This window comes from Mucor velutinosus (genome assembly GCF_035048745.1).
Source record: "Mucor velutinosus strain NIH1002 chromosome Unknown tig00000041, whole genome shotgun sequence".
Classification (NCBI taxonomy): Eukaryota; Fungi; Mucoromycota; class Mucoromycetes; order Mucorales; family Mucoraceae; genus Mucor; species Mucor velutinosus.
Window position 1 is genome coordinate 1,222,625 of NW_027041905.1, and position 22,562 is coordinate 1,245,186.

A 22,562-nucleotide genomic window follows, 5' to 3' on the forward strand; every position below is an offset into this window, starting at 1 on the left:
AGTAGGAGAAGCTCTATCGAAACAATAATATTCAAACATCACATTAATGGTTAAATAATGTATTATATGTACGTATTAACGTTGATCGAGAAGAAATGACGAGGCACTGCATGATGAATGCTTCAAATCCGTTGTTGGTTTACAGATTTTAACCTAAAACATGAACAAACAGATGGCAATGTGATTAACATTATTACTAATTGCGTTACATATGTTATGTCAAATGAGATATAGATGGTTACCATATATAGATTTGAAAATTCAATTGTATGTGGTGCCATAAAATTTCGAATGGTATGTAGTATACACATGCAAGTAATCGATCTTGATCCCATGCTAATGAGGGTCGATCACAGATGTACTAACGGATCATTCTCAAATGTTGATGAAAAGCCATCTCGTTTGACATGGACAGATTGATGGTACTCTCTCACACAATCTCACTTGTTTGGGAGTGTGATACCACTCAAGACCTTTTATTTCTAAATAAAGGCATGTATTCGCACGATAACTTTTTGTACTGAAGTGGTCGTCGATTTGTCAGAACAAGTCCTGGGAAGGTCGGTTATTGCGGCGGACTTGACCATGCTATCCTAACCCCCCTGCCTGCAATATGGGCATGTACATTAGCATATTCAAAATCTCTGAAGGACTACCCTATCGTATCATCTCCTTTTGAGCATGTACGGCAACGCTTCAATCATGACATTATGATACATAAACTCTTAATGTGTGTTTTGGAATGCTATTCCGTAACGAAAAGTCTGATCATTTGCATTGATTGCATGCTGAGATCAGGCAGAATTACTCAATTTTCAGCACGGAAGATGCCCATGTAGCATGAATTTGCGCTATTTGAAATGCATCAAAGACTTGCTCCATTACCATTTTGCTGGTCTGAGGCTAGTAATGACAAATTGCTGTTTATCGGTCTGTTACTACTCGTCCAACATGTTCTCCCACTAAACCTCCTTTGTGGGAGCTTATTGGTCTCTATTTGTCATTGAATTATCAATGACCTTTACTTCAAATCGTATATATATAGGCCATGATTTCCATGTGTATTTTCAGAAACTCCTTTTTTTTCCCTACTCACTCCCATCTGAAATTACTTACATCTCAAACCCTAAATCTCTCACAATGTCCACTGTCAAAGAAATGAAGACTGTTACTGCCTCTACGCTCTCCAAGGATGTCCATCCTTTCGATCAATTGTCAGGTGATGAAATCATCCATGTTGCTGCCATTACCCGTCAAGCCAAGGCCGATGTTGACTTTGTCTTCAATACCATCACTCTCAAGGAGCCCAAGAAGGATGTCATGCTCTCTTATCTCGGTTGGGATACCTCCAAGCCCCGTGTTACCAATGTCGAGCGTGAGGCTCTTGTTGTTGCTTTGGAAAAGAAGACCATGAAGTGTTACGAAGGTGTTGTTTCTTTGAGTGCCAACAAGCTCAAGTCCTGGACATACATTCCTGATGTTCAACCCATTTTGACCATGGATGAAATGTTTGAAGTTGAAGAACTCGTTATTAAGGATGAAAAGGTTCGTCAAGAGTGTCTTGAACTCGGCATTACTGATATGTCTTGTGTCTTCTCTGATCCTTGGGCCATTGCTCGTCATGTTGCTCATCCTGGCCGTGAGAAGCGTATGATGCAAGCTCTCATGTACATGCGTACCTGCGAAGATGACAACCAATATGCTCATCCTTTGGATTTTGTTCCCATTGTTGGTAAGTTACACCGCCTGTTTCTTGAGACTGTATCATTATCTAATACACACATAAACAAATAGATCTTGGTAAGATGGAAGTTATCGCCATTGAACGTATCAGACCCAGAGATTCCAAGTTCACTCGTCCCACCATTCCTCTCCAACAACACAACTTCTTGCCTGAATTCATTGGCGAAGACAACTACCGCAAGGACGTCAAGCCCATCATCATTCAACAACCTCAAGGTGTCTCTTTCACTGTGAAGGGTAATGAAATTGACTGGCAAAAGTGGAACTTGCGCATCTCCATGAACTATCGTGAGGGTCTTGTTCTTCACAACATTAGCTATCAAGATGGTGCTGAGAAGCGCCCCCTCTTCTACCGTATCTCTCTCTCTGAAATGGTTGTTCCCTATGCTGATACCAACACTCCTCACCACCGTAAGCACGCTTTCGATGTCGGAGAGTACGGTTTGGGTCTCTGTACCAACTCTCTTGCTTTGGGCTGCGATTGTCTTGGCTCCATCTACTACTTTGATGCCACTTTCAATGATCATGCTGGTAAGCCTTTCTTTGTTCCCAACGCCATCTGCATGCACGAAGAGGATCATGGTATCTTGATGAAGCACACTGATTATCGTAATGGTCGTGCCCACACCATTCGTTCCAGAAGATTGGTTATTTCTCAAATTGTCACAGGTAAATAGCTTGTTGTGTGTGTGTGTGTGTGTGTGTGTGTGTGTGTGTATATGCAATCCAGTGAGTTAACATGTCTGCTCTCTATAGTTGCCAATTACGATTATGGTCTGTACTACTATTTCTATCAAGATGGTACTTTTGAATACGAAGTCAAGGCTACTGGTGAGCTCAACACTCACGTTTTGGCTGAGGATGAAGGCACCAACGGTATGGGTACTATTGTTGCTCCTCAAATCAACGCTCAATACCATCAACATTTCTTCACCATGCGTATCGATCCTATGATTGACGGTCAACGAAACTCTGTTCAACAAGTGGATACCTACTCTTTGCCTTACCCCACTGGCCACCCCAAGAACCCCTTCGGTAACGGCTTCACCAGTGATTATACCATTCTCAAGGACACCAAGGAAGGTCAACAAACTGCCAACTACGATACCTCTAGATTCTGGAAGATTGTCAACCAAGACCGTCAACATCCTTACGCCAAGACGCCTGTTGGCTGGAAGATCTCATCTGGTCACACTGCACCTTTCTATGCTCAACCTGACTCACTTGTTGCCGAACGCGCTGGTTTCGCCAAGAAGACTTTGTGGGTCACCCCTTATGATGAAAACCAAATGTTTGCTGGTGGCTTCTACTGTAACCAATCTGGTGGTGATGATACTGTTGAAGTCTGGGCCAACAAGAGTGTTCAAAGCATTGAGCAAAAGGACATTGTCTTGTGGTACACCTTTGGTATCACTCATTTGCCTCGTGTTGAAGATTTCCCCATCATGCCTGTCGAATACTGTGGTTTCACCATGAAGCCTTGCAACTTCTTCATTGCTAACCCTGGTATGGATGTTCCTCCCACCAACAAGAAGATCAACCACTCTGTGAATGCCAAGGAAGAAATGAACAAGCAACAAGATGGCTGTTGTTCCAACAAGCTCTAAATATCCCAATTGTACAAAATCATCCATACTTTCTGATTTTCTGATGAAATCATAAGTTACCTTTCTGTCTTTTTTTTTTTCCACCCCTAGTTTTTGCACCTTTTACACTATATATATCATACACAACTATTTATAAAGAATAAAATCACATTTTATATTGAAAGTACCTGTTGAATATGTTGATGTTTGAGATTTCCACTGCTACATCTTCTAGTCATCCTTGACTACGAGTCTCTGGTGCCGAGGTTCTTGATAAATAGATGCTCTCCAAGACTTGTGAAATAAGCTTTGCCCGAGGAGGAAAACAAACGAAAACGTCAGAGCTAACCAATCTAGCCTTTTGTCATTTGCCCAATGGTGGCAGCGTGAGTACGTGAATGTCGGAGCTAGCATCCTTCTCTACCATGAATCAACTACGTAGCCAGACTACTATAAAAAGAGAAGATTCAAACGCACTAAAGCCAAGCTTTTTCTTTTCGTTCATCTTTCAACAAAAACCTGAAAATGTCTACTCCCTTTGCTGATTTACTTGCTGCTTCCAAAAACTCCCAAGATAATGCTGACTGTGATGGTTGGCGCGACAAGTTGGTTGGTAAAGTTATCCTGAATGATGATGAGGAAAGCGCACTTGGCGCAGATGAGGTATACATGCACACTAAATGCAAGTTATGGACGATATATATACTCACTGATTTCCATGATAATAGTGCGTGCGCAGGAAGGATTTACCCAAGCTTAGCAGAGTACTTGCTCCCAACTCTGTAGCAACCATGGATTATCGACCTGATCGTTTGAATGTACGAGTGGATCATACTATGAGAATTACTGGTGTTAACTACGGTTAAATTCAACGAGCCATGCTTTCTCAATAATGTAATAAAAAAAAAGGAAAGTGTAATCAATGATTTGAAGAGTCTTTAGCATTGTTGGCATTATCATGTTGATGACGAGAAATGGGGGTTTTGCCAGGAATATTACCTAATGGCTGGTTGACAAATGTGATGTAGCGAAAGCATTTGCATGAATTATGTCCATGACGTTGTTTGTTTGTACTTTTGGATCATACTTGGACCAGTGGATTATAGAGCCAGCTGATCTCGTTTAGATTGGTATCATCAATTCACTCTTTAATTGAATTGGCAGCTGTAGGTAAGTGATAGCCATCAAGGGCATGTTGGGGCTTTATTCATCTGTTCTAGCCTTTAATCTGAAAGCAGATTGTGTATACTGGCAGTAGATAATCAGGGCCTAGGCTCAAACGAGATCAAGCAGATAATGGACAGAAGATACAGCGGCTGATGCTCAGTCTCTGCAAGCCAAGTTAGTGGTTTCCATGTTGCCGGCTTTATTGGTAGCTGTATTATCAAAAGCACCTAGTTCTTGTTTCGTTTCTTACAAAGTGATATCGCGGTGCAAGCTTTTCTCATTTGGCAACCGTATTTAAAGTGTACGCTTCTTTTCATATTCCTACATTAGCAGTAGCAGCAGAATGCGCAAGCAGTATGCTGATCGTTCTGATACTGGCAATACTGGTTATTAGCGTTGCTACAAAATCAACAGCTGTAGTGCCCATGAGCGTTGAATTTATGGCTCAAATAATACAAATCTATGGTCCCTAGACACTTTCAAAGCCTCAAAAAGGAAAGAAGTTGGTCCAACAAGTATCTTAATAGACTGGCGTTATTGAATACGAGCCTTTCGACACTTCGGGTAGTTTCCTGACCTACGCTTTGCTTCGTTGGAAACCAACCGAAGTGCTGAAAGGCTCGTTTACCATAGTAAAAGTCTTCCTTTTCAAGGTCAAAAATGCGATCGTTTGATTTTTGATGAAAACCATGAGGGGTACCTCATGCTTTTTGGTCGAATTTTGTCCATTTTTTTTGGGTGTTCAAAAAGTTGAGCAAAGGCGTCAGGAAGTAACTCCTAGATGAGAGCAATTGTTTGGTGCTATTCTGACAATCTAAAACAGCCTTGAACGCAAGAAAACGCGGCTCAAATGCACTCAGGTCTTGCTGTGTCAGGGACACTAAGGAATAAAAAAGGGAAATACCAGTATGCTGCTTGCCCGTATATGAAGCAGCTACGCATATATGGATGTAGAGCATCGCATAAGAATCAGATCCACAGATAATATGTAGAGTTTTCATGTGTAAGTAGAGGATCAACATGAAAGTATTAGTATTTTGATAAGATATGCAAGGGCAATCAGTAGCGCGAGCTGCTGCTGCGCAAATTGGTTCTCACCGAAGCGAAGCCAATGTAGAGAGCAATCCGAAGCATAAACACTCGTATACAAGAAGCTATACAAAATGTGAAGCCAACTAGGGCGGCGAAAGCACCATCTCCTCAATTGTAACATCCATTATCCCTCCAACATACAATGTAATTTTGGTACCCAATAGTTGATACACGAGCGAATACTACGATTCATCCATTCCACTCGGACTCGCTGGCTACTCTCAGTTTAGAAGAGTGCTGCCTTACACGGAAGCTTCGTGTGTACAATTCAACTCAAATCATCTCTTTGGATATCTTAAACCTTCCGTGAATGGTACAGGTGCTTAGCAAATTAAAGGCGCCTCATTATTCGCAAATGAACCAGACAATAGGCGAGTGAATTGCACTTTGATAATTGAATTTGCAAACGCTATATCAACTTGCAATGATACAAAATATGAGACTAACCTCGAAACATATTATGCCCTTTAGAGAACGTGGAATTGGCCTACCTTCTTCTCTTCAGTATTTGTTTGAGAGCTATAGGCCGGAAATATCCAAGAACAGCAATACAATCATCACTTGGCTTTTGGGAGACGTCTTGGGAAACCTATATACGGTACCTACACTGACAGCCTAGAAAACAGCACGAAAATATTGATCATAGATCGCTTTGCCCTTTAGAGTACTGTGATGACTCGAATTATATTTGATGTAAACTTACAACTCGAAGGCGTTGGCAATAACAATGAAAGGAAGTACTCAGGCTCACCACTAACATCAAACTATGTTAATCATTTTTTAGAACAAGTATAAAGGTGGCCATTCTATGTCATTACTGGCTGCATTCTTACTCTTTGGATGCCAAGTATGATGGCAATGTGGATAGCACCGGAGAGTCGAGCTTTGTTTACAGACTAGCTGTTGACAATACATCCCAGGGCATCAGCATGGGTAGCTGTGCGCTAAAGATTCACTACAGAGTCATCGCGGTGTAAAGTATCGAGTTTATGATGACAATGCTAATGGTGATGTGGGCAATATTGTGATTTCTAGAACAGAGTCGCACAAATTGGAAGAATACGTTATAGTAATACAAGACAAGTAACATCAATAGGTCTACTGTGTTGTTGTCAGCGCCACTCTATACTCATTTTGGCATTACTCAAGGGCTGCAATAAACTATTTTGCGAATAGACCTATGAAATTAAGCTCATGGGCGCGTATTGCCGTCTATCCATTGGGAATGAATTGTATGAAAGTCTACTACAGTGTATATATTACACAAGATTTAAACATTTTCTGATCTTTACCACATTTGTTAACTTGGATTTCATGTAATACGCTGATATTTAGCATGTGGATCAGAAGGGTTTTCACAAGAAGGCTTCTTACCTTCTTCTATCAGCCCCTTGCCTCCCTGAAACGCCGTTTTATGCTTTCAAATTTAATTTCATCTATCCTTTTTTTGCCAAGCACTAGATGCATGTACAGATTCGAAATGAAGTTATATATAGCCGGCACGATAGAGAATCATTTTGATATGTATTCCCATTATGAAACGGGTCTAACCCAAACTATTAAGCAAATGTGATGACCCGCCCTGTTTGTTAATTCAGAATAAACATTGGGTTTCTCCTATTTCCTTCTTTGCTTTCTTTTTTCTTCTATCCTTACATTGAATCACATCTTCAGAGCCATGGAGACTACATCGCAAACCCTACGCAGCTGGATTTACGAAGCTGGTCCTGCTGCACTTACTCACGTTGACCATCTACTTGATAAGATAATAAATCTGTTCAAAGATGGAGGGGTACAGAAACATAACATACTCATATTAACAACAGCAGCAGCCAGTATAGTCGCACTGTATTTAGCTGCTGTTAGACGTTTGCGATACAAGAATATCAACGCCATTCGCGCAAAATACCCCAATCCTCAAGATGTGCTGGACAATATCGATATCGCTCGAGAAATTAATGCTATTACCACCAAAAAAGAGTTTCCTTGTAAGCATGCAACAGCTTTCATTACATAGGCACACAATTTAACGGCATAACTTTTGATTAGTTCTCAGTCGAGAAGGCACAGAGCTGGCCTTATTCAAAACTTTTACTATACCTACCATTTCAAGACTATTGGTAGCTACAGGCGAATTCAAAAAAGATTGCACCCGCAGAGCAGAGGATACCGAGCTTGTATTGATGGAGATTACCGATGCACATGCCAGGATTCAGAAGCAAGTTGCAAAAGACCCAAGTACACCTGAAGAAGACATCAAAGCGCAATGGCAGAGGTCTGACATGGCATTGAAAAGACTAAATGAGTTGCATGGGAAATACAACATCTTGAACGACGATTACTTGTACACTTTATCGTTGTTCATCTATGAACCTGTATCGTGGATCAATCGCTATGAATGGAGATCGCTCGATGAGCGAGAGATCAATGTAAGTGTATGATCGTACGAGCTGTGATCTTTTATATTGAATCCAATTCAGGCCTTGTTCCGCGTGTGGTATGATGTTGGTGTAGGCATGAATTTGCAGAATATTCCTGATACACCAGCCAAAATGCTTGCTTTTAAGAATGTAAGGTTTTCAACTACGAGAAGACTTGAGTGACGCATCACTGATTTATTGTAATTCATAGAAATACGCTGAGGAGCACATCACATACGCTTCCAGCAATTGGAAATGCGGTGAGCCTACGTTCCGTCACTTACTATCCAACATGCCTGCATTTTTGAGAGAACCCATGTACAGCGTTGGCCTCCATTTATTGCCCTCTGTTTTGGATAGCGCTGATGCTAAAGCATTTCAGCTGCCTGAAGAACATGCGATATTGACAGCCATATTCAAATCCGCCTTGCATATCCGAGCCTTTTTCATTAGACATTTCATGCTGCCCAGATCAACATATCTCAGTAGAACACCATTTTATCCAAACAAGGACGGAAAGTTTGTTCCTGAATTCTTCTACTACAAGCCTCATATCTACAAGGATGGTTACAGCATTTCGGAATTGGGCCCTGACAAGTTTAAATCTGAGCAAGCAACTGGCACAACCTTAAAATGTCCTGTCATGCATTAAAGCTTCATATTTTTTTTTTATCTATTTTTTATTTGATTGAAGTGTGTTCACAATGAAGTTATGAAAATAAGTTATAGGATTGTGTATATACAAATATATAATATAATGAGGAAAGAGGAGGGGAAAGAGATATGAATAATAGTAGAAAAGAGGAGGGTGGGTGGGTGGTTTTTGTTAGAAATTGATGCTAAATAATGATGAATAAATTCTCTGCTTCATATACCAATCTTGAAATTGATGAGATTTTTCTTGAATGATAGAAAAGGGTAATAAATATCAAGTATATGACTTTTTGGGAAATAAATATGAAGAATAATTAGATTAACTTAGAATAACCAAGGACGGAAGAAGGCCTTGCATTCTTGTTGTTGTTGGTGATGTTGTTGGTGTTGAGGAGGGAGATGATGAGGAACTTGAAAGTTGGAGAAAGAAGGCAAGTTGACATAGTTACGAAGAGGACAGCGAGCGGGTTGATGTTGCTCTTCTTCTTCAGGCGATTCTAAATCGAACAAAAGTTGATGAGGAAGTAAACTTTCAGCATTGGAAGGCAAGAGAGAGTCCTCAGGATCAAAAGAGTTGTTGAATTGATTTATCATCATGTTTCTTCTGGAAAGGCCATTGGATTCAAGACCAGAGAGAGGGGATATGTTGTTGCTATCCAGGAACCAGTTTTGTTGGAGCACCTTCTTGTTCTCGGCAGAAAAGACGGATGAACGTTCCTCTTGCTTCATGTTGGCGAATTCTTGCTTTTTATGCTTGATCTTCTCAGCAGCGGCAGCAACAGCAGCAGCTTCATCCTTTTGTCTCTTTTCCTCTTCTTCCTTTTCAAGGTTCTTCATCTCGAGAGCGTCACCGGGAAGATTGAAATGTCTAAATGTACAGCGAGCACCATAAGGACAGGCACCAGTTTGGTGGAAAGTACGGCACTTTTGGGTCTTGTACTTGGGATGACGATCAATTTCACGCAGATCAGCAGCACCATGAGCATATTGACATTTCATGCCATATCGACAATGGTTGGTCTCTTCCCAGTTGCGGCAGAGTTCAGTTTTGTAAAGACTCTTTTGCTTCTTGTCAGATTCGTCTTGATTACAGTTGCTAGATGTCGAAACTAATGATTTCTTGTTGATTGATTTGGGTAATTTCTTTGAAGATCTGATTGATTCGTTGTCAGAGTCAAACTCTTCCTTCTTGTAGTCTATAAGGAAGTTTTTGTTTGTCAGCAAATAAAATCACTGGAAGTAAGAATCGAACCGCCCCTCCCCTTCCCCAAAGACGCAGCCTTGGCTAGGCTTTGCCTCCCCTCCCTTTCAAATGTAAATACATACTTTTTGTTTCACGCTTCTTTTGATTGTTGTTGGAAAATTTCATTGTCTTGCGGTCACCACGAACAGATGATTGCTTGTATTGGCAGTGTGAACTATCGCTATCTTCTTCTGAAAGACAAGGGCTAGCATCTGAGGATCCAAATGAAGATGACTTGGAATTTTTACGTCCAGAAATCTCCAAATAATTATCAAATAATCGCTCATCAATCTCTTCGTAACTGTTACTGATTTGATGTTCTTTGGTGAAATGCAGTCCAAATGCTGTGCGAGGAGAGACTGACATGATATGAGGGTTGTTCATTATTATAGATTATTAAATAGATTTTGAGGGAGTGAGAAAGAATAACCAAAAAAGAAAAACTACCATTCAAATAATTGGGGTCCTTTATATATGGTGTGACCCAAAAAAAAGTGAACTATAGCGTACGAATAGAGTCACTCCACTTTTTCATGCTTTTTTTGCCTTTCATGGGGGAGGGGTGAGTGCGATAGTGGGCAGATGTGTCCATTTAGTTTCTCCGATTCACAGCTGGTTCTGTTGCCGTAAGCCATTTATGGCATATCACTGGGTCTGGCTCGTATAATTCACCAAGTCTCACATTAACATATCATGGCATGCTTTTCAACAAGTTTCTCGGAGTTGTTTGACCTTTTTTAATTTTGGATGAAGCCTTGCTCATGAATCGTACCATCATACAACATCAATCAATTGCTATTTTCAAATTCATTCATGATGGTCAATAAAGAGATGTACATATTATGACTAGTACGGGTAAAATATCTACTGTGAATACTGAGGTAGCACCTGGTAACCACGCTACATCACGACAGTTTTTGTGCACATTTGCGCAGTTAATGTAAATGTAAATGTCAGGCTGGTAGGTATAGGTTGACACATGAGAAGCGTCAAGATATTGCCTAAAATGAGTCAATCACCGCTCAGTTTTAGAAGCATGAACAAGCGAAAACCCAGGAACAACAAAGAAGCATTCGCCATTACCGTCTTGTAGTATGTCTATACAATATGTCAGGGGATTCGACTTTGTTTTGCTGGATGTGTCCTGATGAAATTATCGCATATCCTGTATTACTGGCATTATTAATCAATTTGACATCTACAAGGGATTTCAAACGCTGCGTTATTGTTCCTTTAGATTTGTTTGATCAAGATTACCCACTTGGAAAATGTTTATCATGAAAACATGGAAATCAAATCATTACCCAAAACAGCAGTTCGTCGGTAGTTGGATCAGAGAATCGTATCAGGTTTCAATCAAATGGAAAAATTCTGAACTTGACAGAGACAATCAGTAACTGAGGCTGACTTGGATCTGTTAAGGTATGGGATTGCAAAGGGAGACCTTTTTGAGATGCAGCATGGCCATCAAGCTGGATATAGTACCATGATATATTGTAGTGCGCCAATGCAGACAGTGGCCTACAAGGTGTTAAGACCCTCCCCCCCCTAGTAAATGCGGTGATCGATAGGGCTAGAATGAGGAACATGGTGCCACATCTGCAAACACCATTTAGATCGCCGTTTGCTCAGTTTACGACTATATATTCACCTCAAACATGACGTTACCACATCAACAAAACAGTCTGAGCGCTATTTGGCAGGCACCTGGGGATATTACACCAAGATTTGGATGCCTTCAAAGGTGATTATTTCTGAGAAAAATCCGTGGGGAAGATTACGGAAAACAATGAGTGTAAGAGTGATTGATTTGTAATGCATTATCAAAAGAAAAATACACCAGAGAAATCCCTTTGATTGCATTAATTATTACAGCGTAATTAATTACTGATCATATTAATAATACACTTGAGGTGACCTCAACTCAGCATCGATCCATGCACGTATACTCGGTATGAAAAAGCGGATACGAATTGACAGCCGTATCAGTTATGATATGTATGTCAATCTTTCGAAATTTGCGAAATTTAACTTTAAATTCATATAGAGTTTACGTAGAAGCACTTAGATAGAACAGTGGTATCTTTGTAGGGGATTGATTTCTTCGGCATTGGGGTAGCTCTTGGATTCTGCGTGGGGAGAATATTCATCGAAATTTTTAGGTGAGAATTAGATTATTTCAGTACCGGACGGGTATTTGGCTTATTCGTTATACCAGGATTGTTGATAGGCTGCGGTCAGCAACATGAATAAGCAGACAATGTTGGGGAAGATTTTCCCAATTTCTGGATTATTAACAGCTTCATATGTGTGTGTTTGCTTGGCAGAATGCTTAATTAATTGAGCAATTTGTAAAATAGAAATTTCTACGGCCATTCTCCTACTGCAATTTCTTTTGAGTTGAGGTACACCTGGTAGAGCTTGTTGCTATTCCATGAGCTAGATGAATAAAGGACTGAGGATTACTGTGTTCAATTGCGTTGATGGGAGCAATCAAGTACCTTTAAAAAGCTTAAGTTGCCTATAAATATCAACAAAAAAAAACCCAAACTCTTTTTGATAACTATCATTGCTATGACCCTGTGCAAAAATATGCACAATTCCCGCTGTTATTACCTATATAATGGACAGTTAGTTTCATGATATCAACCTGCCACAGCATTATTGTGGACGAGTCATCCAATTTAATCTCCGAAAGATAAAAATTTCTAAATCTAGTGGTCGAAATCGACCTGATTTTGAGATCAACCAACCTTCAAACGCGAATCCGACTAATTAAGTCACACTTAATATACTTTGTCTTCTAATGCCTTCCTATGCCATTTTTCGAGGAGCATCTGATGGTACTATCTGTTTCCTACTTTTTTTTATGAAAAGTGTGGAGCAATTTGCAAAAAAAACTGTGAATAGATCTTTTGCTAAAAAGTCGGTGGTTTGCATACAAATCCTTCCAGAATCAATTTGGACAGTTCCGTCGAAGGGCTAGCGTCATTTTGATCTTAGGTGTACCATAAGAAAATATCTCGTTTTTCAGGTGAAAAATGCCATCAATTAAAATTTGCAAATTTTGCCCTACTACCTCTCGTCCAAAATCGATGATTTTCGTCGATTTCACTTTTTCTAAAAAAAAGTTGAGCAAATGTATCAGGGGGTAACTACTAATGAAAAGCAACTGTTTGGCACCACTCTGACGGTCTAAAACGGTCTCTAAGTGGAAAAATTGTTGATTAAAAAATAGCTAGGTTTTGCTGTAACTTCGCCTTTAAATAAGGAGAGAGAGGCTGTTTAGTAATGACGCCTAAATAGAAATACGTTGTGCTCATCTGTGAAAGTGGAAAGCATCGTATGAATTTCATATCTCGACTTGTGGATGAATTTTAAGCGATTTAAAGACCAAAATGTATAGTTTTCGTTGGAAATAACTTGTCTTGGCTCAGATCTACACCATCTTCACTTGCAAAATGTAGCATAAGGTAATTTGAAAAACTATCGATACTGTTCAGGGGCATATCAAGAGATACAGTTGCAGTTTTGATGGTTGATCGCACTTTACCTAACATTTACGCTGTCTATGTTCATTCAAGTCATAAAATTGAACTAGAAGCTCTTCAAATGTACTTTAAATAGATTCTGCCGTGATGGGATTTATTTAAAATGGTTAGTAGAGCACCGCTAGATAATAACTGACGAAACGAGAGTGCTTTTAGGTTTGAAATAATATTGATGCGTCAGATCTTGTCAATATGCCTTAAAATCTTTCCTGCAAATACACTGAGATAAATGAAATGCTCTCAGTAAGCTTTCACATGATTATCATGCTTCAAAGGCGCAATCGTATAACAGAAACATGTAGAGTATGTGCTGAAGGGGCATCTCAAGGTAGACATGAGCCTCCAACGAGCCATCTCCCAACGTCACATTGTGACAATGGTTTAACAACTTTTTTTTCCAACATTTGGTTCCTACAAAACATGCAAAAGCAACTTATTCCCTTGCGCGAGAGTGTGTGTCAAATATAACAACTATTATAATGCTCTTCGAGAAACCCAAACATCATCACCACCATCGTGTAAGCGAATTTCAAGCTGTTGTGCTCGCGGGCTACGGTAGCAGCAACAGGTAATCTAAACTCGAAATGCCCATCTTTTTCACTCCTTCTGTACTAATTCAAACAACTGATAGGCTCTATCCTATCTCTGAGGAAGACAATATGCCCAAGGCATTGCTTCCTGTTGGAAACAAGCCTGTTATTTCATATACGTTAGAATGGCTTGAAAAGGCTGGTATCCATGGTAAATATCCCTCATTTGACTGCAAAAAGAGAGAATTTAACATTGAGTCTCGTATGAATGAAACTTAGACATCATCGTCGTCATCCAAGCTATTGGAAGCGCACCACAAAAGTTGTCAGCTTACCTCAGAACCTACAGTGGAAATGTACATTGTCAAGTTGTCAGTGTTGATGAAGACGATGAAACAGCTGATGCATTGAGAGCTATCAAGGACAAGATTGACGTAAATCGAGCTATTTGGATGTTTGACGAGCATATGTACTTACACTTTCTTTAACACATTAGAGAGATTTTATAGTGGTTCCTTGTGATCTTATTACTGAACTTAACCCTCGCGACTTTTTTGACGCACATAGAGTCTGTGATCCCACTTTTAGTGCATTATTCTACGAGCCCGGATCAACTGAAAGTGCTAGCAAAGACGATGGTATAGATGACTTGACGAAAAAAGCGACAATGTAGCTTACACACCCTTGATAGATCTTTTACCTTATGTAGGTATTGATTCTACTCGCAATGCACTTGTTTACAAAGCACTCAGATCAGAAGACGAGGACTTCTCTATGCGCATGTCCTTATTAAACAAGTAAACATTCCAACATCAGGCGACTTTTTTCATGTAAGAAACTAACAGGTCCTCTTTTTAGGTTTCCTCGCGTTAGAGTTCACACGGATTTGCAAGATGCACACTTGTATATTTTTAAGAGATGGATCATTGATATGTTGGTTGAAAAGGAAAACATTACAAGCATTTCAAAGGATCTGATACCAATGCTGGTGAAATGTCAATACCAAAAGAAACTAGTCGAGAGGGAACAGATTGAGAAGTGTATGTATGCCATATCTGTTTGCTTGTAGTGATGAAGCTGATCTGTTTCTTGTTTAGACTCTTCGACTTACGAAAACTTGCTTGCCAATGCACTTTCCCTGTCCACAACTCAATCTACTGATATTGATGACGAACTATTTATGGATGATCCTATCCATTCCAGCTTCAAGAGCCCTATAAAGACCTACGTTCACGTTTACAGAGGTGGATTCTGCGGTCGTGGCAATACAACTGCAAGCTACAATGAATTAAATCGTTATGTAAGTATCAAGAAAGTGGGTTTATGATGGAACCTCCTTTTCATTCTTTGTGTAATGGTGTGTAGGCTACAAAGCAGGGTGCATCGATCACTCGTGTACCTTCCAGTGCAGAGGTTGCTCCTAGAACACAAGTTGGTAATGACTCGATTATTGGTGAATACACCAAGATTGATGAAAGATCTTCCGTGAAGAAGTCTTGTGTTGGCGCACATTGTGTCATTGGAAAGAACGTTAAGATTGCTAATTCCGTCATTATGGACCACGTGGTTATTGGCGACAAGTACAGTGTGTCTATTCAGGAGTGATGAATGTAGGCTAATTCATGTTGTATTGTCTAGTGTTAAAATCGAAGGCTGTATCATCTGTAACAATGCAAAGATTCACGAGAAGGCTTCAATGAAGGATTGCGATGTTGCAGGCGGATACATTGTGGATAAAGACAGTAAGTCATACCCATCTTAATTTGTGTTCTCGTAGTAAACCTTGATGTGTTGTAGGCCAATTGAAGGGAGAGAAATTAGTCGCTTTTAGAGAAGCTATTTAATGTAGTGCAATATAGACAAAAACAGACCATTTTGAATCATCTGAGAGCAAGCATTGAATACAATAGTAAATATAAATAAAAAGATGTAAATGTTCATTGTGCACACACAAACGCTCTCTCAAACAAGCACAACGGCTTATTCGCAACCCCTTTTAACTCGATTTGTACAGCCAAAGGCACACAAACAGAAGAGTGTAACATTACTCAACTCTAAATCGTGCTTAACACCTCAAAGCAGCTGTGTGTTTTCGCCTTTGCATAAGGGCCCCACTTGAGTTTCTTTCATTTCCATCTCTTTCTTCATCTATCTCTTTCCTTTCTTAAAGAAAACGCTACTCAATGCCTTCCAACAATGTGATTTCATTATCTTCTGTCTCGAGTAAGCTATCTTGAGAGATGCATTTTCATCTCTTACTGATAATAATCTCTCTTCACTCTAGATTTGAGACTCGAGCAATTTAGAACACAATATGAATTGGCAAAGAACTTTTATGATGATCATGAATTTTGCCCTGTTTTCCATGTTGAAGAGGTATGTATTGGCGCAGGAAAGTAGTGTTCACTTGTCTAATCTCTCCATATGCCAGGCTACCGAGCACCGGGAAAGAGTTCAGAGGCGCACGTCTCCATATCCATCTCCAAATTCATCCATTTCATCATCGTCGTCGTCGTCAGCTTCCTCGTCGTATTACACATCCTCAAAACAACATCGCTATTACCAACAGACTCCTTCCAGATCCAACTCATCCTCGACAGCCGCAGTTGCAACAGCCCCAAATGCCACAAGAGCTATCCCTATTATTGATCCTAGCAATATGACCCCTGTTGCCGTGCCTGTGCATCAGCAGTACTCACAAAAGGCACATAGCACCACTTCTCCGTCAATGGCTCAATGGGTTTCTTACAAGAATACTGCAAGTCCAGTCAATACAAGCCCCAGCAGCGTCCATAGTAGTCTTAGTAGCAATAGCAGCAGTAGTAGTGGCAGTGCTCATGTAGCAGATTATCACAAGAATTACTATTACAACACTGACTATAGCTATCAACAATCAATGGTGCCTCCCACTGTGATTCGAGCCATACCCATCATTGACCCTACTACAAGACAAGCTTACCATCAGCAACAACCTCAACAACAGCAACATCATCATCAAATTCACCATCATTATCAATCGCAAACAATTCCACCTCCTGGATTCTATAACGTTTCAGTGTGTTAAAATTTAAGGGGCAATTCATATTGTTGGGCGTAGTTGCTCTCTCGCTTAACCCATAACATTCAATTATGCTTCCTCATTGTAGATTTTTTATATTTCATATTCATTTATCTCGAGTGCACGAATTCGAAGGCACTCTTTATATTATTACTTCATATTCATATTCATAAATACTCTTTACATATTGTTATCATTAACATGATTGCTTCAAAAACGTAAATAGTGTGCACTGCGATTAATATATGTTAACGCATTGTCGCTGAAAGAGAGTTTAGCCGCAGAAGCGATGTTGTACCACCATAGCTATATGAAAATGCTGATCTATCAAGATAGATGAAAGCTGTAAGGCGGCTTGCCTGATACAATTCAGCCCCTGGAATTTGTCAATGACTAATTTACTGATTGCATGCTTTGCACATTGTTGCAAATGTTGCATTCACAATGCGTTGAAACCCCCAATCAAGATTTAAAAGATAGGGAAACGTGAAATTAAGTAAAGCAATGGAATACAAGAACACAAGCGATTTTGAACATTGACAAATCCTCAGTTTGCTTAGTAATGTTTCAATCACTGAATCCACAGAGCATGCGGCGCTGCATATCAAGCCCCCCCATTAAACTTATCAATTGACTAAAGGGTTTTCCCGTGGTACCGAATGTCAAATACGATCGTTTTTCCACATGAGCCCTCAACGACTGAATTCAACGGCAAGTCTTGATGATATAGATCAGTAGTCAATAGCCTTGTTCTCACAAAAATGGCCGGTGAGGGCAGTTCTTCGTCCTTGCAATTAGGTGCTGCTTTAGTGTAGACGCATGGATTACCAGAAGACAATTACAATAGTAGTATGAATGCGGGGAATAACACATTCAATGTTTACCTAAAGAACAAGCGGGGCCATGTGCTGTGTGAGGGAATATCAGCTTTCAACAAAAATAGTGCTTTTAGCCCTATTCGTCTACATATTGTTCGCTATCGCCAATAAAAGATCAGCCTGCCATGCTTACTGAGAGCTTAATAGAACTGATAAATGGTAAAAAAAAATCATTTAGATGGCTATACATGTAAATCAAAGAAATCTAGAAACTTGCTCATGAAACAAATATGAAGTAACGAAATGTGGTATAAGTAAGGGAAAGAAGCCTGCATACAAGTGTCACTTTTATCAAGTAACTACACTTCAGACCAACACATTGGTTGCCCATTCTTTTTATTAAACCTTAACTTCAGTCAAATTAGCTTGAGTATTCTGTAATCATGAAGCTCTATTTGAAGATAATTGACCGTTTCCATGTAGAAAATATTCAAGCACCTATTAAGAAATCCATGTGCTGGAGCAGTGACAAAACTAAATGAATCTATGATAACAGTATGTTGACCTGGGAGATTGATTTTATTAAGTGTTTGATGGCAAAACTTGCCGTCAAATTCTACTCCTCCGGCCATCTTTTCATGGATCAGTAATTGAGACATTATGTGAACATTCAAGATGTTGATTTCGACTGTAACTGTGATATCATTCACGTATAAAATTTAACGAGTGGCGCGAGTATTCGAGTGCAATCCTCCATCTAGAATTCGCGTTTCAAATATCAAGCCACAAGCCGTGGACTCTATTTGATGCTCTAACTGCTATGTATGCCAAGTGTTGCAGAATATTGACTAGAAGCCAAACATTTGTGGTACAATACTGAGGTACATTACGAAGAACACACTCTCAATGAACAGCAACGTAGCGTGTCGTATTAAATTTACTGGATAGATGCGATGCTTCTGTCAATGAGACCAAGACCGTTCATCTCTCATGGAATACTATGTAGCCTGTGGGATCATGCATTGAATGACCACAACATCCAATTTCTGGTGAACCATACTTACTTGAAGGTATGAATTGTACTATATTTGCTTATAATTCCATATCAACATATACACAAATTAGCCGGCTTTGAATGGGTACCTAAGAGGCTATTCTATCCAGACCTGTTGCACGACTCTACCAACCGAAAATGAAACATTACTTGCTGAAGTTGGAAATTGCAATCTGATACAAATTGTCCATCAATGGAATAGATGAACTTTTTCTTCTATCTTTCAATATTATAAACCTGCTAATCGGGTACGTGTCCAAGTATGTTAGACCTATCAGTAGCTCAGAAGGCAGATGAGAGTGTTTTTACTCTGGATCACTGCATTGCCCTGTGTGGGTTATCCAATGTTGAATGAATCCATCATTATGGCTGTCAAGAGGTACGGTTGCTATTCGTCTCCGGTAAAAGTCTCATACCTTGCTGGAGCACTCAGGTTCTCTTACACATCATCCAGCATGCTTCTCAGTGACATGTGTACGGCATTAGCAGCATTTATAGCGCACATTGAGACCGATGACTATAGATGAATGAATATACGGTGTGGAACAGCAACGAGCTCACTCTTTTCCTCTGATTTTCCTTCATAAGATTAGTATTACAATGTCACTGCAGGCCATAGAACTGACCTATTGAATCAATTAACCGTACTGCATCTAGTTTTTGTGATGTAAATCAAGACTTCGTATTGAGGTTGTTTTCTTTTGTGAGATTCGATAACCTTCCGAAATTAGAACCAGCGATTTATAAAAAGAGAAGTTGTTTCAAGGCACGCGTTGTTGGCCAATAATGAAGATATGGCCAGCAATATATAAAAGCTCAACGTTTTTTTGAACCTTTTCCCTTCTTCTCTTGTCTTCTTCTCAGCTGTAAATAATGATTAACTCGGGTCCCCCTTCAGATATGGACATGTTGCATCAGGGAAATAATTGCCATTGTGCGCCAACACCCACTCAAACGGAGGGAAATCATTTTCACCAACATGCAACACCACACACAGCGAACCCTGACCAGCAGTTGCGATGGGCATCTCATGAACCGCCTCCAATCTATACAGCCAGCAATCATGATATTAGTCAATCCAATGCCATGGTAATCCATCAACAACCCGTACTTCAAATGGAACTGCCTCGGTCTGTTCCGTCATCCATTACTGCTAGCAGACCTCCATCTTCGATGCAGCCCTTGCAATTGATTCGATGGGCTCAACGTCCTAAATTCGCTACTTCATTCTGGGAAGAAGAGGGCACACTGTGTTACCAAGTGGATGCTAATAGCGTCTGTGTTGCCCGAAGACAAGGTAATTCAAAATTGATAGCGGAATCAAACAACGCACTGACCACCTTTCAATATCTTGATTGTAGATAATGACATGATTAACGGTACAAAACTTTTGAATGTCACTGGCATGTCTCGCGGGAAACGTGATGGAATTTTAAAGAATGAAAACGCTCGCGTTGTCGTCAAAGTGGGCCCAATGCACCTGAAAGGTGTTTGGTGAGTCTTCGCTGCTATATTTAAATGTGTGTGCATGTGTATACTAATTCCTACAAACCCCAACAGGATCACATTTAACCGAGCAAAGGAACTATCACATCAATTCAAGATCTCAGACGTATTGCATCCACTGCTTCTAGATGATCCGAGTGTGTATTTCCAGAATATGCAGAATCAGGGTCTCCCTGTGCAATTTGTCCCTCCTAATCAAACAGAAATTCCAAAGGAGCAAACACATGAATTTGAGAGCAAGTTTCTTAACATGTACCTGAAGTATGAAATTATTAATATTGTTTTTAGGCTATGAATACAAAGATGTACCTTCATTTGAGACAAACACATTTAGCCAACCCATACCTGCTATCGAAAAGAGCGAACCTTTTACTCAACAGCCTCAAGTCAATCATGGAGCTACTACTTTAGCTAACTCTACACCAATGTCCAGTATGACCTCTTGCTATTTTAACGCTCCCAATTCTGTCTATCATTCTAAAAGGACAAGCCCTATTACGCATCATGTATACCCTTCTTATAACGACAGCAGCGGCAGTGCTAATAACACCAACGCCATGTCATATCCAGCGTCAATCAATCACTTTTTGACTCAGGAAAGTTATGATAATCATTGTCTAATGGGCTTCTCAGGTTCTTCTACGTCTATTGTACCACTTGCAACTCCAGATTCTGGAATTCCTGTAACGCAAACACAGAAGCACTATGAATTTCAATCAGCTGTAACCCAATTTCAACGATACAATGCTGATGAGATGTTACTTTCAGCAGCCACTGTGCCTCAGCAACAACAACAGCAGCAGCAGCAGCGCCAATACTATCGTCCTTCTCATCCTGTACAACAACAACAGTTTATTCCATACAGCATTCCCTTAGAGAGGGTATCTTCCTCCTCGTTCCTATATACACCACCCTTATCAGCTAATAACTCGACTCCCCCAACCCCAACAGACCCTTCTGCCACGTTTCAATTTGAGCTTAATTCACAGCATCGCCAACAAAATGTGAGCCAGCTTACACAGAACAATACTTTTGTTTCAAATTCTTACCAGCAACACCATCACCACTACCAGCAGCAGCAACAGAAGCAGCAACAGAAGCAACACCGCCACCAGCGGCGCCAACAAGGCAACGCCTTTAATTTATTCGATTTATAGCGTATATCATCATAACATAATAAATGTTCAGTCCCTAGACACTTTCAAAGCCTCAAAAAGGAAAGAAGTTGATCTAACAAGTATTTTGGTAGACTGGCGCTATTAAATATAGAACTCAAGAAGAGTAGCATGACTAAAAATAGCGCTATTTAATTTGCCCTACTTTCTATACGCTTCAAAAGCATCTATTACTGTATTGCCTTCATGAATATTAAAAGGGCATTGAGTTTGCCAGCCAGCCCCACCAGCCAAAATCAATTCAAATCCAGACTCACATTCTGTTCCAGATTGGTCAAATCTTAACAATTTTCGACTCGATTGAACTATTTTAGCAGATTCGACTATATAAAATATGCTAATCATCTTATGCTCCTTTAAGTGTCCCTGGTGGTAGGGCGAAGTGGTAGAACTCCCGTATGCCAACGGGAGGATCCCGGTTCAAATCCTGGTGAACGCAAGTTGTTTGATTTTTTTTGACGTAGTACTGATGTCCTCGTTTGGTGTTTTGTGCTCTTATCCATGATCTATATTTTGACGATTTCCGCAAGACTGTACTGGCTCTAGGTGTCGCACCTTATTAGTAGTAGATTTCTTTCCCAACTTAGTTCAAAAAATATCTTATTCCCCTTCTTTGCAGACATTGGGTCCACCAACAGTCTTTTCTATCCCTCAGTATGACATTTAAAGGACATTAAATAAAACCTGGAGCTCGACTCCCCTACAAAAAAAAAAAAAAAAAAAAAATGCTCCTTTAAGCCACCTTTCTTTCGTCTAAATTGTTTTTAGGGCCTTTCAAACCCCGAAAACATCATTAAGCAGTAAAGATCAAAACAAAACCGACAAACAACACAACAACAACAATTCAGTCAGGTCTGTCAAGTCAGCCGACACCTACCGTTACCTCCAACTTTCGTCTCACTTTAACCAAACAGACGACAGCCGGCAACCGTTCCTCCAAACTACCCGTTGCGTCCAAGAAGCGT

General features: G+C 40.0%; 7 protein-coding genes across 7 annotated transcripts; 6 read left to right on the forward strand and 1 right to left on the reverse strand.

The window, feature by feature from the left end:
• Positions 1–1,140: 1,140 nt before the first annotated feature.
• Positions 1,141–3,350, forward strand: ATC70_000568 (uncharacterized protein; the record flags this gene model as incomplete). Its single annotated transcript, XM_064819982.1, has 3 exons — positions 1,141–1,732; positions 1,795–2,412; positions 2,500–3,350. The coding sequence occupies 3 exons, from the start codon at positions 1,141–1,143 to the stop codon at positions 3,348–3,350; spliced, it is 2,061 nt and encodes a 686-aa protein (XP_064683902.1).
• A 504-nt stretch (positions 3,351–3,854) lies between these two features.
• Positions 3,855–4,195, forward strand: ATC70_000569 (uncharacterized protein; the record flags this gene model as incomplete). Its single annotated transcript, XM_064819983.1, has 2 exons — positions 3,855–3,992; positions 4,058–4,195. The coding sequence occupies 2 exons, from the start codon at positions 3,855–3,857 to the stop codon at positions 4,193–4,195; spliced, it is 276 nt and encodes a 91-aa protein (XP_064683903.1).
• A 3,071-nt stretch (positions 4,196–7,266) lies between these two features.
• ATC70_000570 (uncharacterized protein) lies at positions 7,267–8,660 on the forward strand (the record flags this gene model as incomplete). Its single annotated transcript, XM_064819984.1, has 4 exons — positions 7,267–7,576; positions 7,638–8,017; positions 8,069–8,158; positions 8,220–8,660. The coding sequence occupies 4 exons, from the start codon at positions 7,267–7,269 to the stop codon at positions 8,658–8,660; spliced, it is 1,221 nt and encodes a 406-aa protein (XP_064683904.1).
• A 326-nt stretch (positions 8,661–8,986) lies between these two features.
• ATC70_000571 (Very-long-chain (3R)-3-hydroxyacyl-CoA dehydratase) lies at positions 8,987–10,289 on the reverse strand (the record flags this gene model as incomplete). Its single annotated transcript, XM_064819985.1, has 2 exons — positions 8,987–9,858; positions 9,989–10,289. 2 exons carry the CDS (start codon positions 10,287–10,289, stop codon positions 8,987–8,989), a joined length of 1,173 nt encoding a protein of 390 aa, XP_064683905.1.
• A 3,646-nt stretch (positions 10,290–13,935) lies between these two features.
• On the forward strand, positions 13,936–15,830 carry DMC1 (Meiotic recombination protein dmc1; the record flags this gene model as incomplete). Its single annotated transcript, XM_064819986.1, has 10 exons — positions 13,936–14,024; positions 14,088–14,197; positions 14,266–14,420; positions 14,483–14,624; positions 14,678–14,783; positions 14,845–15,026; positions 15,084–15,286; positions 15,352–15,566; positions 15,625–15,728; positions 15,784–15,830. The coding sequence occupies 10 exons, from the start codon at positions 13,936–13,938 to the stop codon at positions 15,828–15,830; spliced, it is 1,353 nt and encodes a 450-aa protein (XP_064683906.1).
• A 339-nt stretch (positions 15,831–16,169) lies between these two features.
• On the forward strand, positions 16,170–17,050 carry ATC70_000573 (uncharacterized protein; the record flags this gene model as incomplete). The annotated part of the gene is made up of 3 exons (XM_064819987.1): positions 16,170–16,209; positions 16,271–16,362; positions 16,418–17,050. The coding sequence occupies 3 exons, from the start codon at positions 16,170–16,172 to the stop codon at positions 17,048–17,050; spliced, it is 765 nt and encodes a 254-aa protein (XP_064683907.1).
• Positions 17,051–19,789: 2,739 nt separating this feature from the next.
• spn4_1 (Septin spn4) lies at positions 19,790–21,579 on the forward strand (the record flags this gene model as incomplete). The annotated part of the gene is made up of 4 exons (XM_064819988.1): positions 19,790–20,213; positions 20,278–20,410; positions 20,477–20,683; positions 20,757–21,579. 4 exons carry the CDS (start codon positions 19,790–19,792, stop codon positions 21,577–21,579), a joined length of 1,587 nt encoding a protein of 528 aa, XP_064683908.1.
• Between the last annotated feature and the right edge of the window lie 983 nt (positions 21,580–22,562).